At 39.4% G+C, this 15,292-nt stretch overlaps 1 protein-coding gene across 3 annotated transcripts in view; it reads left to right on the plus strand.

The window, feature by feature from the left end:
- The window catches only part of adamts6 (ADAM metallopeptidase with thrombospondin type 1 motif, 6), a 73,558-nt gene that overhangs the window by 32,041 nt on the left and 26,225 nt on the right, over positions 1-15,292 (plus strand). For all 3 annotated transcript variants that reach the window (XM_003455154.5, XM_019360686.2, XM_019360684.2), the window contains exons 14-17: positions 2,069-2,214; positions 5,027-5,090; positions 7,987-8,089; positions 9,024-9,157. In XM_003455154.5, the coding sequence (XP_003455202.1) occupies positions 2,069-2,214; positions 5,027-5,090; positions 7,987-8,089; positions 9,024-9,157 (447 nt within the window). The remainder of the gene's footprint in view (positions 1-2,068; positions 2,215-5,026; positions 5,091-7,986; positions 8,090-9,023; positions 9,158-15,292) is intronic.

Genomic DNA, 15,292 nt, shown 5'->3' on the forward strand with positions numbered 1-15,292 from the left:
ATTAGAAAGAGCCACTTCGCAGATGAATTGTGCTCATCAGCACAGACTGATTCAGATTGGTTGCAACATTGACTGCGTTTATAAAATAGATTGCAGTTACTTGCAAACCTTTGCCACTATGTCTGAGAGTGATTGTGGGAAATCCAATTTGGACTGTAATTCTTTAGAGACAAGTTGCCTGTCACCAGAGATTGAGAGTTAAAATACTTATGAGTTGCTTGCCTGCTTAGTGAGCGGTTGTGGCAACTGTTTGCTGTAGGTGAGTGAAATTGGTCACAATGAAGTACATGGTGTCTGACTGAAAACCTGTTTGCGATTGCTTTGGTCGCCAGCAGGCTACTGTTGTCAGCTGCAAGTTTGCATGGAAGTTGCCAACTTGTCTGCACACACTCACCTAAGCCTCTAAGTGTTTGTGAAAATGTCAAGAGTGTGATACAAATTGGAAACAGACACTGTTTACCTTCACAGTTGTGCCTTTTGAAATGTGCTGGTTTCAGAGGTAACACAACTTTTATTTTATGCACTTTGCATTGCACCTTTTCAAGTTTCACTACCGCTCTGCTCTTAGTTAGCAAGTGTTTGTATATGAGTCAGTTAATGATGGGTGACCGCGGCAATCTGCTCGTGACCAAAGCAGTCACAAGGAGGTTTTTGGTTCAGTGGCCTGCAGTGACCGATTTCACCCAATGACAGCCAGCAACCGTCAGGGAATACACATTTTTTCCAAGTGAAAATAGGCTGCCAGATGGACCAAGCTACCTCTAGAAGTGTATATGTTTTAAATTAGAATTTGGGTGAACCTGCCCTTTCAGCACTGCAGCTATATTTAATACTGGTGACCTGTGATGTGAAACAAGCACTTTTATTCTCTTCTCTGTGTGTAGCTAGTGGTACCTCACTAGTGTGCACTCATGCATTTGGTGCAACCACACACCCACACACACATACACAAACTCACAGACGTAAGCAGGCCAGGCTTTAGGTCATCAGCCGAGTGCTGATGCCAGCCAGGTTAGGGGAGACTGTTTTAACACGGATTACGGCAACCATTGTCACCGGATGGTCCGAGGGGTAAAAGGGAAGAATAGGAGAGTGTCACGAGCTGTCACCCATAATTACCATTAGCTCAGTGGAGCCTTTGAGGACCAGGGCCCACGGACAGAGTCCTGTACAACACAGGGGGCCCCAGGTTGAGCCTGGGGGGCTTTGGAACAGCTTTTGGAGCAGCTTTAGGAGAGCCAGTGGCATACTCTGTCTGCCCCTGCTGGGGACGGCTTCAAAGGAATATGAATGTCAGCCATTTCTCACCCAGCGTGTAATGGAGAGAGCCCCTTCCAACAGGACCAGACAGAGATAGAGGTAGAGACTGGGGGAAGGGAAAGCGGGAGGGGAGACAGCCAGAAATTAACCAATAGAGGGGAGCTTTGCGTTTCTTCTGTGTGTTCAAATTGACCAATAAACTTACAGTTAACGCTGAGGTTCTGTGCCCTCATCGGTTGGTCCTCTACATTTCTCTTTCTCCACAATGCTAATCTTGTTTAGACAGCATCTCAGAAAGTGAATGAGTGAGAGAGATAAAGAACGCAGCAGCTCAGCCTAGCCCTCACCTTGACTGTACCGGTCTCTAGAGGGTTATTAACCTACTGACACAGTTGGAGGGACAAAGGACAGTCTCTGATCCCCTCTTCCCCCACAACTCTGAACAGATTAACATGATTACTCCTGAAACGTAGTTCAGCTCTTTCTCTGCCTCACCTCTCTTGGAACCTTCCATAATGGAAACATTAAATAAATATAGAAGAGTCACGAGATACACGAGAATTAATTATTGGACGAAATCTTCAAAAATTGGACACTGCACGGCCAATATTTTCCTATGTGCAGATATATTTTGAATTATGTGTCCTCATAAATTCATAAATTCTCATAAATATTCTAATAAGCTGTATGTTATAGCGAGAATGGGCATCTTTAATTTGAAGCTGGTAAGTGTGTCTGAAGAAATTATTAAGATATGTAATAACCAAAGTTTTCCACTCTGTGCCTGCTTCTGCTTCTCCCCACCCAGTGGTGCTACCAGGGGGAGTGCGTTGCGTTTGGTACCTGGCCTCAGAGTGTGGATGGAGGCTGGGGGCCATGGTCCATTTGGGGGGAGTGCAGCAGGACCTGTGGGGGCGGTGTATCCTCCTCCATGAGGCACTGTGACAGCCCAGCGTAAGTAGGCAAAGTAAGCCACAGCAAGCTGAACACACACATCCAGGTCCTTGCCTACAAGTGTGTGTTTGTGTGTAGATGTGCATGTGTATGTGGGGCTGTGCGGATGTGTGTCCTAGTGTGAGTCAAGCTACAGTAGTTATATAGCAGTCAAGTCTGAAGTATTCACAAGGCTAAATGCTTCTTTAGTGGGAAAAGTAAACTGTTAGACCTAAAGTAAAAATATTAACCTCTAATTTTCCTGTTTTTCTATGTTGACTCCTACAGGTCATGACGTTTTTAATTTATGACAAGTGTAAATATTCTCACATGCGGTACAGTGATTTTAATGTCCATTTTAAAATCATCCACCTGCTTAGAACAAATAACAATTTAGCAGCTCGACAGCCAAATGTAGGGGGTGAATATTTGAGTCACATTTGTCATTATTAAACACATTTAAGAATATTGCTGCATATTTGCTGGACTTGTAAACATCTCTACTGCCCAGAAAACCATCAGTTGTTGTTTTTTTCTCGATGTCGAGTCGAGTCAGCTCTAAAATGAAAGTTGAACTGATGTCTTGGATTTTACTATGACATTGGTTCAAGTAACGTGTTCAACATTGCCTAGACGCCTGGTTAAAATTTCTAGTAAGATAGATTTTATGGTAGTTATGGATAAACAAAGCAGCCTTCTACTTTGAAGTCCCCCAATTACCCTACTGAGCTAAGCAGCTTCAAATCTAATGTGGTATGTGGTAATTGTAATTTTATAATACATTAAGTTCACCATTCCTACAAACAATAGAATTTATATGTACAAAACCATAAATAACTTCAAAATATTGTTGACCGACACAGCCTCTGTTCTGTGTGGAAATAATATCCGTTCATCTATTGTTCATTTTTGATCAGTTTTGACCATAGAGATGACGTTGGGGTTTCAACCATGTTTTTGGCTTTGGAATTCCCATTTTTAGCCTCATTATAAATGTTTTTACTGTCACCATTTGGATGTGACCAATAACTTGTGTAACCCCACACCCATTTACTGGCAGTTAGTCGTTAGCTTGGATGATCTCGCTTTCTGGTAACGACCAAAATTTTCAAAATGGTCTCAAACTCAGTAGGAGAGTTCTAAATAGGTCAAGACTTCTATTGAACTGAAAAGTACTTTTTAAGATATAATTTTACTTAGTAAGGTATAAAAGGTAGGTATAAAAATACAGATTTAGCTTCGGGCTCTAAAAAGTGAAGCCATCACAAAAGTGCCATAAGCCTTTTTTTTTAAGGCCACCACAGGGCTTCCAAAAAGACTCCTGGGCCTGTGGAAGTTTATGGGAAAATGGTCCTCTGCCAGGACCTTTGTGAATATTTGGCTGCTGAGTTTATGAGTCTTAGTCACTTATTTCAGTTCATACTGTAAAAAAAAACCTCAAGTCCTTTTGGCATACTGTCCATGGCTAGTGTAGACACCATTGGTTGAAAATTGTTTGGTGGTCCTTCCCATTCTGCTGCATACCGAAGATGACGATCGTTGATGGCAGGACGTGAACATTGTTCCACACTCTTCTTGATTGTTATGAGTTCACCATCTGGATACTCGTAGTGCATTTCACTGTCACTGTGAAACACACTTATGTACTCAAAACAGCGAGTCTAAGTAGAGAAGTGTGCAATATGAGCCATAGTAACTGGCTTTCCAAGGCTCAATTGAAAGCCTGGATTTCTTCTTTACCATTTTCTAAATTTGAACAACAGGGACAAATGTTATTTGAAATGGGGAAAGAAAGGAATACACCAACGCAACTGTCAGTTAAGACAAAAACACCTCAAATCAAAATCTGCAAGCCTCAGTGTAACAGTAACCTGAAATTACCACAAAGACCAATATTAGCTGTTTCAGATAATACTTTGCAGCCATTACAACTGACTGTAAAGGCTCTTAGTCTTTGTTCTCATGCAGTTTCACGAAGTCTCGGTCAATGTGACATGTGCAATAAGTTAAGACATAGCTTACTCTTCTTCAAAGATTATGGAGATGCGTAGGTTTACTTTAAAACCTCCCATGTGTCCTCACTAGACAAATCATTGACCAGTGCACCTTTGGCGGGCAAGTAGACTTCTGGGATCTTTATCCTTCTTCCATTGTCGCATTCCTTTGTTTTGGAAACTAGGTATTACGTCAAACACGTCATGGGAAGGCAAGAAAAAGAGCCAGGGTGAACCAGAGGGAAGGAAGAAAAAGGGGAGGAGGTGAATGCACAGGCATAATGTGGAACACCTGTGTAAGGTGATCACTGCTGCTCAGCCATGCAAAGAGGAGGGAGGCAGAAAAAACACAGCCAGACACAGCCTCTAACACATTCATTACAGGGCCTGTCTCACAGTTTTTTTGCAATAAAGCGAAGGGAAGGGAGGCTTCTGAAGGTGAGAAAAAGCAGAGAGATGACAGGGAAAGGAAAAGAAAACCTTCAGAGATGTGGTAGATGTGTAGTGAAGAGTAGTAGAAGGAAAAGCATGAGTTAAGAGTCATTAGACTTGAAATGTCATGTCACATTTAAGAGCTCTTAGAACAGCTTGGATTTCCTGAATGAATCATTGGCACAGATGCTCAACAAAGCAGCAAATGCTGACACACAAACACTCTTTGTTTTCTGGCAGAGACTTTTTTGCGCCTGTTTCATCAGAAAAAAAAATCTCTTATGTACTGTTTGCCCTAAAGATAATCTCTGAGAGGAATTTGTGAATATAATTTATGGTGTTTTATGTGGTTTGATGTAAAGTGTCTCTTTTCCCCATCCCTCATTTATTTCTGTTGTGTCTCTCAGCCCATCTGGAGGAGGCAAGTACTGTCTCGGAGAGAGGAAACGATACAGATCCTGTAACACTAACGTGAGTTTCTTCATTTCTTTGCCTCCCTCTTTCATTTTCTGCCAGGTAGCATGTGAGCGACTTAAAAAAATGTTGGATCACCTCTTTGCTCTTCCACAGCTCTCCTGCAGAACATGTTATCTTAGAAAAGGGCTTTACAGGCTGCACACTAGCTCACAGCATCACGTTGCCTTTAAGCTTTCTGACATATTTTCTTCCTGGAACGTAGGACAGACAATGATAAAAATGAACAGGCAGAGATTCAATATTCCCCTGGTGACTTTGGGTTTATTCGCGCCCTCTGTCATTTTATAGTTCATTTATTGTTTGTGACATTTCACTTGAGTCAAACGATGATGACAGTTCAATGTGTATTTCATAAGAAGCAAGGTTTTTTTTTTTTTGAGGTCTGGAGCAATGTTTTATCCAAATATTTGACATGGCTGCAAGTTAAGATCTCTGTTCAACTATTTCTAGGTGGCCTTTTTTCACTAGGTGAAAATTGAAATAATTAGGGCCTTAGTAGACATTTAACCACAAGTCTTAAAAATAACAGTTCTGAGCAAGCACTGAGTGTTTTCTTTGGAAAACAAGCAATGTCCCTAACCACTATTTCATCACACTAACCACACCTTGTCCAAGGAAGCATGTGAGTGTGAGAGAGCGTGCCAAATGTAGATACAATGACAAATACTCACAAATTATCCTCAAAAGTATATAAATGGGTGGGCCAAGTTTCATGGCAGACAGCCTATTTATTCAAAACAGTTAAACTGGTAGTAGCAGTCCTTGGAAAAAGGTCTGATGATTGCCAGAGTCATTAGGATCTTTTCTCTTTAGCATAGTTAAAAAAACATATGTCTTAATCATAATCTGTGCTTATGCCATACATGTTGAGATATTTCATTACCTAAATTAAAACTGGTGGTGCTGGTGATGTCAGATGGTCCCCCAAATCACTAGGATTCATCCTCTGATTACCATGCATATCTTCAGTATAAAGATTTTATCACAGTAATTTTTGCAATATTTCACCAAACTGGTGGACTACCAAGAGCATGCCAATCATAGAGCCATCCCACTAGCATCTAACTTAACGTGTTATCTCTAAGAACAGTTAAATGAGTATTTCCTTGACTGGTTGCGAGTAGTTGCTGGAGGCAGCTGCTGTAAAATAGATTGCTAATCCCAATCATCCACGCCTAAAGACTTGTCAGTGACCCTGATGATAACCAGAAGTTACCAATTTACCGGTTGGCAAGTGATTGTAGGAGGTTGCTTAGCACTTGGCAACAGTGGGAAGAAAAAAGACCCTTTTAACAGGAAGAAACCTCTGAGATTAATAATAATAATTTTGTTTTAACATTCTATAGCAATCAATTTATTTTGCATAATATTTCACAATTGTATTTTTGTGCTAATTCTGTTACCTTTTATTATTTATATTTTATCTTCTTATCTGACTTCTTTTGTTGTCTTTTTCACTCTATTTCTCATTTTTGGTCAAGCACTGGTAGAGCACTGACATTTAATTAGATTTGTTTATAAAGCCCACTACAAATACCACATTTTTTTTTTATATTAAGTTCCTCAAGAGGCACAGACAATACGTTTTTAAGAACTTCAATTTTTAAATTGTGTTGGCTTAAAGTCAAGATAATGAAGGGAAAGTGTCAAGCATTTAAGCAACTGGACTCCAGTTGCTTAAATGATAGGACTTTTCTCCCTTTTTGTGCCTTTTGTTCTATTATTATTTTAATCAGTCGATAATCAACAAGTTAAACATTGATGAAAACCCAACATTATTAAAGTGATCTTTTCTTTTGTTCCAACAGACGTTAGCACATGTAAATCTCATTTGGTACTGTGTTCTCATTTCAACACACACTTGCAATAATATTATTCTGTCTCCTCTGACTGGATCTGCATGTTTGATGTGCAAGTTTAAAGCGGCTAAATTGGCAAAACACTTGAATGGTAATGAAAGTGGCCTATCCTCCCTATGGCCCACTCCAGCATGGAACACTCTGAGCACGTGAAATACAGCTTTGACCCGAGAGCCTTTATTTGTACCGAGGGAGAGTGTTTTGCGGTTCCTAAGGACCTTTTCACACCAGTAAAGTGTTTCTTTCCACTTTTTACCTCCTCTTATTGGCGCATTATCCACACAGTAGAGTGCCATCCCAGAATCAGAGCCAGAACTCAGTCTGCCCCGGCCTGCATTCTATACTGGGCTGTTTCACCTCCTCTGGCTCGGTTTATGTTTCTAATTAGCTAGCCAAAGAAATGTTTCATTATCCATCATAAATCCACACATAAACAATTCATCTGAACACAGAACACAATGTTCTCAGACAGAAATGCCAAGAAACACATCTTCTTTACTCTGTAAAAAAAAAAAAAAATGTGACATTGTTAATAAAGTAGGGATATTAGAAAATAAAATGAGCAGATAATTAATTTACTCAAAAGGCAACAACACGCAAACCTACACATAGACTCTGTAAAAGATGGATGTACCCCCTTGATGTGATTGGTTTGTCAAGTCCTGTTTTAAAGCTTGATTTTAGCAATTTGGCTTTTCAGAAGTCAAAGGAGGTTGGAGGGCTAAAGTGTTAGCTGTTATCAGAGGTTCAGTTTAGGAACTTGAATTCGTTGAGGTGGAGAGTACCAGACCTGTGGGCTTGTTGGTACTAACCTGTATAGTCACTCTCCAGATTAATTTCAATGCAGTGCAGATGGTGCTGGTTAAATGACGAGATATTGACATGAACCGATTACATGGCAGATCACACAGTTATTATAATGACAAGCTGCTGGAGATCACTCTTACTGACCTTAATTCCAAAGGTCACTGGCACCAGTCTAATGTGAACTGGTCCTTTGTATTCACATTCAGTTTCACTGTTGTTTGCAGGCGTGCCCTGTAGGATCTCGTGATTTCCGAGAGAAGCAGTGCGCTGATTTTGACAACTCCCCTTTCCGCGGGAAGTACTACAACTGGAAGCCTTACACTGGGGGTGAGTTCAGGACTAGTTGTGATCAGCTGTTTGTACAGTACATCCATGGTTTCAAAGTATTTCTGTATAACATGAACGATTAATTACTATATAGGCAATGGTGTCTGGATGAAGTTTGATCAGAGTTAAATTCACTCCCACTGAATTCATATTAAATAATTAATAATTACTCACTCTCAGTTTGAACTTGCTAAGAGCTGAAGCTGTTGCTCTGACAAAACTCTCTAAGAGCTGAGCTGTAAAGCCTCCCTATCATCCCTTTTGTGTCTCAAATGACAGTTTGCAGGCTAGTCTGGTTTCTGGACCCATCTCAGGCTTTTTTTCCCCTCTCTGGATCAACAGTTTTTTATTGAGCCAATACCAGTGGAAGGACTGTTGTATTGTCATAGGTACTGGCAGGAGTGTCTCTCCTTGAAGTCTGCAGATCAAGGAAAATATCCACTTAACTAAAACCACAAATATCTCAGAGAAAAGTGATAAAGTTTGAAGCATGTAAACACAGCTTTTGTTTTCTTTCAGAGATGTGAGAGCTTAAGTCTGTTTTGTCAAATCCATCACCTCCTCTCTTATAGCGCTCCGTGGGCTGAGGCGTCATGTAAAAACAGGAGATAACCTACACGTGGATGTCAGTGTAATTGTTTTTGGCAAGTAGCGCTGTCTCTGTTGCTGTCAATGTTACAGTGACGTCAAGTTTTGGGGGTTTTAGATCTGAGCACCGCTGACTTTCCCCCCCCTCATGATTATTACTGTCAACAAGTTAAGAGAAGATCCCAGAGCTGACTGGAAGTCCTGGAATAGCATCAGCATTTGCTGGTCTCTGTGTTGTTAGGGTTCAGTCAGGGGCCAGGTCACGCTGTCTGTTCCTTGTGTGAAACTGAACTTTAGGTAATGATGTAATGACGTGCTCGGTTTTCGTCCATGCTGTGTAACCCAGGTGGTGTGAAGCCCTGTGCGCTGAACTGCTTGGCAGAAGGCTATAACTTCTACACTGAGCGGTCTCCTGCTGTCATAGATGGCACCCAATGTCAGGCTGACTCGCTGGACATTTGCATTAATGGAGAGTGTAAGGTAAGGGAGCCAAAACCACATCTTCAAACATTTCTTGTGCTTTACAAATGTATTTTTGATTCTCATTATTGAAGGAAAAGTAGTTGTTACAACAAACTGTTGTTGCTCCCTGCACATGTATTAAATAGTAAATATCTTTATAATTATCTAACCGCATCAGTGAGGGTCATGCAATGAAAAATCAACCAGTGCCTCCAACCTGACACCCTTACAATCAGCTGTTTGTTTGTTTTTTTCTTTGTACATGACAAAAACTAAGATTGTGGCTTTGGCTTGTGAGTTCATTTAAACATAAAAAATAGAGCTTAAAAGTTGTTTTCAGTCCAGAAAATTTAATGTGGGTAGTTTGAGGAAATATTGAGGTAACTATGAGGAAGCTATGAGGAATCAAAAATGCAGGGTAAAAAAAGCCTTCTTGCTGTGAGGTGACAGCGCTAACCACCGCTCCAGCATGCCTTGTAATTATTGGACTTATTGTGTCTATTGTGTTTTTTCAGTTAACTACATAATCAATAAACAACTGTTCTCGTAATAGTTTTTTGAGTAAGTAATTTTTGAGGAAAAGCATTAGGTTTATTAGTTAGTTAATTAGAAGTTATTACTTTTTTTGTGTTATGTGATTATGAAAATAGTTTTAAAAAATTTTTTATTTGTTGATATTCTGTAGACCACTGACTTAAAGATTAATTAGCAAAACCAAGTTGTTAGCAGCAAGCATGCTGTAGTTGCACACCGTTTTGTAATTCAGTGACATTCTGAAGCCTCTGTTTTCTAAAAGTAGGAAGTTTCTCGTGACAAATGGTTAACGGGTTTGCATTTACATGCAGTAAAGCCTTAGGCTAATCAGTTTCCCAGCTTGGTAGAATTGATCAGTCTTGCAGCATTCACTTTACTGTTTCTTCTGTGATTAGCTAGCTTGTCAGCATGCAGTTACTGTAGAAGTCCACGTCTGTTTAGTTTTGCATTTACTCAGAATGCATGTTTCTGTGCAGACCACAGTACAACTGGGCGGGCTGAAATTTATTGAAAACGTAAAGTAATACACAAGCCTGATTAAAATATGCAAAAGCCCATATTTGGCCGGCATTAAGTTTCAAATATGTGCCTTAAAGGGAGAGGAATGAAAAAGAGTTCTTTAGGAGCAGCTGTAGAGCAGGAGATCTACTAATTCAAAGGTTGGGAGTTCAAACCCTGGCTGCTCCAGTCTGGATGTCATATCATCCATGGGCACGAAACTGAACTCTGAGTAGCTCCTGATGCATTCAAGTTAATGAGACATGTTATATAAAGTGTGTGTTAGGTAAAGTGAGTGCTCACGTAGAGTAGAAAAGTGCTATAGAAAACCAGTCCATTTGCCATTAAGGATGAAATGATGAGACGGCGCCTACGCCTATTAGATAAATAAGGATTATTATGTACTGTGAATCATGAGGAGTTACTCTAGTAGTATCAAAGAATCAAAATAAGGAGATGGAAATGTTTTTAATATGTCCACTTTAAAGGTTGCAGTTTGGCAAGCTTTGAGGTCCATGGTAAAGCAGCAGATATGAACTAATACGTTTTCAGGGAGGATTTCAAGTAAGTGTAAACGTAGAAGGAGGACTTGAGGGGGGATTTTGGCTGCACAAGTAGTTGACCTCGAAGGGGGCACAAACTCAGAATGTTTTCACTGTGCCTCATAGCTAATCTGGCTAAACTGTACATATCTTTAATTGTTGCGGAAAGCTTCTGGCTTGTGTTTCAAGACTTTTTGGATGTACGTTTAATGGAATTATGGCAAGAGCTATAAAAATAAAACTCAAGTTTTATTGAACTGTAGAAAGAGTTTGAGACCCAGTGATGTTTAAATCTAGAAAGACTGACTCTAAACATTACCATTACTTCATGTTCTAGTCAAGAATGAGCTTTTACCTTTCAATTTGATTTTACATTCAGAGCTTTTCAAAGCAATTCTAATATTTGTAGTCATACATGAATATGAGACGACTCCTGCTCGATGAAGGCAAATCACGTAAATTAACAGAAAATGAAATGTTTGTTTCACACGAACGCTGATGCTGATTTGCAATAATAACATCAACCAAAACACTGTGCTATAGCACCGTCCTTTGTGGGTGTTTAACCCTGGCATTTTATCAAGTTCCTGTTAAAGTGACATTTTATCTCTTAGCTTAGTAAGAGTTTGCTCAGCATGTGAGCCAGTTTTTATCTATAACAACTCTGCTAGTGAGATACTGACTGCGTAAACAAAAGAGCCGAAGCTCAAAACCGCACCATTCTCCAGTGAAGAACAATCCGGTCTTTGACTGTGGCTGATTGTGATCGAATGACTGCTGAATAGCTCTTTTTGACTCTTATCAGTACTCTGCAGCCTCCACCAGAATTGTTTTGTGGTAAATAAAACACAAAAATCATTGTTTTTTTTGATTGAATAATGATTATATATATTTTTGAAAAGGCTGATTTAATAACAAGGAAAAATAACATTTTATTGAAAGGGGTTGGCAGTTGATGCTGTCTTTGTTTTCATGACTGTAAATCATTTTGTGTAGTGAGTGTGTATTTTCTGAGATGCAGCTGAAATAACTTTTTGGTTGCTCACTTTAAAGTATTTGCTTTGACTTCCACCTGACCGATACAACTGAAACCCTGTTTGGCATAAAAGCGCAGCGTCTTTGCCCACAACATTACTGCGAGTCTAATATAAAAACACAACATGATGTGTGCTTTAATAGCAAGAAAACTCAGAAGAGGTGGAATATTCCTCGCTGAAGGAGTATTGTGGGTTTTCTGAATCCGGCTTGTCGTTTTATTTCAGGGGCTGGCTCTCTGTGGGTTTACTGTCACACTGTGATAAATCTCTGGAACACTGTCTGCCTGGAAAGATCTCAGAAACACTCAAAACTGCTATGCTGTGCACATGTGGTGGGGGGAGAGAGAGAAAGAGAGGAGGAACGATTACGAATAACACTGGAGATTGTGACAGAGTAAAAAAAGAACCTAGGAAACCCACAGGACAACTGTAAGGATCAATGACAACAGAAATCCGTCTGTAGTCATCAGGTTTGGTGTCATTGCTGCTCTCAAACCCTGGTCAGCTGATATTTTACCCTCTTTTTAATCAACATAAATGTCCAATAACTCATCTGTGGATGTTATTTCAATAATTGCAGTGAGTTTCTCATCTCAAGCTGGCAGATCAGGTGCTCCTCCACCCGCTTCCCTCTTTTCCTCCTTCCTTTTTTCCAAATCAACTTGAATGTCAAAAATTTTCCCTCTTTAGTTGTCTGTATCTCATGGGATACAACATTGACTGCCTTAGCATAGCCTGAGCCTCCTTTTTTTTTTTTTTTTGTAACTGTCGACTCTCCTGAGGAAACACTTTGGAAAGCTACGCCTTCTCTGGCTTCCTCCTCGGAAGCTTAATTATTTTAGTTTCTTCAGTCATAAACTCTCCTTCTTTTTTTCTTCTTTTTTGGAGTAGGCTTCGCTCTTAGAACAGCTTACCTCAAGATCAATGTATTTTCTTATTAGGGTAATCAAGGTGTGACATACTATAGACAGCAGATGATGGGCAGCTCTGCCTCAGGAGGAAGGGCATGATTCCTTCAGTCTGGATGTCGAGGTGTCCTTGGGCAGGATGATTAACCCCAAATTGCCCCTGATGAATCCATTAGAGTGAGTGTTTGTGTGATAGTAAGACAGCACTTATAGGCATTGATTATTGACATTGTGTGAATAGATGAATGACGCGTGTAGTAAAAAGTGCTTTGAGTGCTCAGCATAGAAAGTGCTATGTCTGCAAGCCTGGTGAATTTAGAGTGAGTCTAATTCCCTAACATCCCACAAACAAGTAGTAATCTTGCTTGTGCATGTGTGCAAAGTAAGAGCATTTCTACACATGTACAATATTCACCACTGCATGATAGTTGCAGTGATTTACTGAAATGTGCAAATAAATGGAAATACAGTATGTAAGGCACAAAGAGAGTTTGTACAATTCAAGGAGTATTTGGGATTACCGCCTTTATTCTTCAACACAGCCTGAACTTTGCTGTTGACATTTGTATGTCTCTCCTGGCTTCTTCTGTAAATATCGATTTGAACCAAAGAAATTTAAATTTGGATTCAATACTCCATAAGGCCCACTTTCACAGATTTTCAGACCAGTTCTTGTGTAATTTAGCATACCTTAGCCTTTTCACAATGTTTCACTTCCTCAACAATAGCTTCTTGAGAGCCACTATTTCCAGTGACGCTTTGGCAAACAGTAGATGGATCAGCTGAACGGCCAGATGTATCTCTCAGGTGCTGTTGGAAGAAAATCAACAAAGATGTGATGTCTTTGTTAGATTTTTTTTGACTTTCAGATAATGCTCATCTACTGTAGACATTCACAATATGAGTGAACTGATGCACTGACACATAATTACAGTTACTAATGTAAACTTTAGGCTACCACACTAACACAAAATCACTAAGCTAACACCCTTCATAGTTTCAAGGTTAGCACAGACTCAGTTGTAACATCTTTCTTAATCTGGAGTTCTTCGCTAATAGCTTTGTCTTTTTGTCTTTGCAAATGTTCTGCCAGCAGCAGTGGATTCTTTCTGATCTGGACAGTTTGCACTTTACAGCTTTGTCCTTGTCCTTTCGTGTAACAAAAATGAAAGTAATTTTCATAAAGCTGTCAGTGCTCTCAGTTCTCTAAGTTAAAGTGCTGCATTCACATTTTTATGAAAGTAAATGTAAGTGTAAAAAGATTGATGTAAAATATTCTCATGTAAAGTATTAGCAGTAAGTTGCAGTTCTTTGCATAATACTGAAATGCTTTAGAACTAACCATCAACAGACAGCACTACTGGCACTGTAGCCCTTAAAGGCCTTTAAATAATAGTAAAAAAAAAAAAAAAAAAAAAATGACATAATGAAAAACTTAAGTTAAAACCTACTGAACACCAGCAGTCCCTCTGTGAAGCTCCAAGGCATTTCCAATCAAGCAATGAAGCAATCACTGCAAATTGAGCACAGATAAAAAATTTAATGGGGTCCATAAGGACTCCATATTAAAATTTATTTGGAGCCAACACATTTTATATCTGTTAGACTGGCTAGTTTCAGACTCTGAATCTGGTAGTTTAATAAGCTTCTCTCTGATAGAAAAACAGTTACAGCTGTTAATGCTAACTTGACTAGTATTGGGACACTGATTAAAATGTATATAAACAGTCCATTTTAAATTATCTTTGGCCCAGAGAAGACAATAGCCCTTCTGGCTCATGTTCACATATGGATGATAGAGCTTTAACCTGCGTTTGTAGACGGCACTGCAAAATATGTTAACAGACAATGATTTCTGGATTTAATTTCCATATCAGAATCGGGTTTTTAATGTAGTGCTGCCTGAAGGCCAAAGATCACAGCAGTCCAGTACTGACTTGTCCCTTGCACACAGAGATTTCTGCAGGTTCTCTGCGACTTTTGATGATTTAGCTAGTCTTAGCAATTTTACGTTGCAGAGCATTATTCTTAAATTGTTCAAAAAATTTGTCGACATAACTTTTTGTAGATTGGGGAATCTCTGCCCATCTTTACTTTTGACTAAGACTAAGATGCTCTTTTTTATTGAGTATTCATGTTACTGACCATTTACCAATTAACCTCATTAGTCACAAAGTGCTTCTCCAGCTGTTTCCTTTTAGTTCCACTTTTTTCCTTCCCTTCATTGCTCCCTTCCCAACTTTGAGATGTATTATTGCCATCAAAATTAAAATGAGCTAATATTTTTCAGGAACTAGTAGAATGTCTCAGTTTAAATATTTGATGAGTTTTTATGTTCTACCGTGAAAAAGATATAGGTTTATAAGATTTGTAAGTCATTGCATTACATTTCTATTTACATTTTTTGGAATTGGATTTGTCAAAAGTATTTTGACGAATTTTGACAGATTTTCAATGTAAAGAATGAAGATTTATACTCAGTATGTGTGTCCACTGAAGCTCCCAAAAATAAGGACTACTCTTTGCATGGGCCTATGTGAATACTGTATAAATAAAGTACGGCACTGTATTCTGGGGACTTCCTTCAGGAACAAACAAATTCTTTCCAAAAAACTCCCCCACAGTGAACATGTC

This window comes from Oreochromis niloticus, linkage group LG7 (genome assembly GCF_001858045.2).
Source record: "Oreochromis niloticus isolate F11D_XX linkage group LG7, O_niloticus_UMD_NMBU, whole genome shotgun sequence".
NCBI lineage: Eukaryota > Metazoa > Chordata > Actinopteri > Cichliformes > Cichlidae > Oreochromis > Oreochromis niloticus.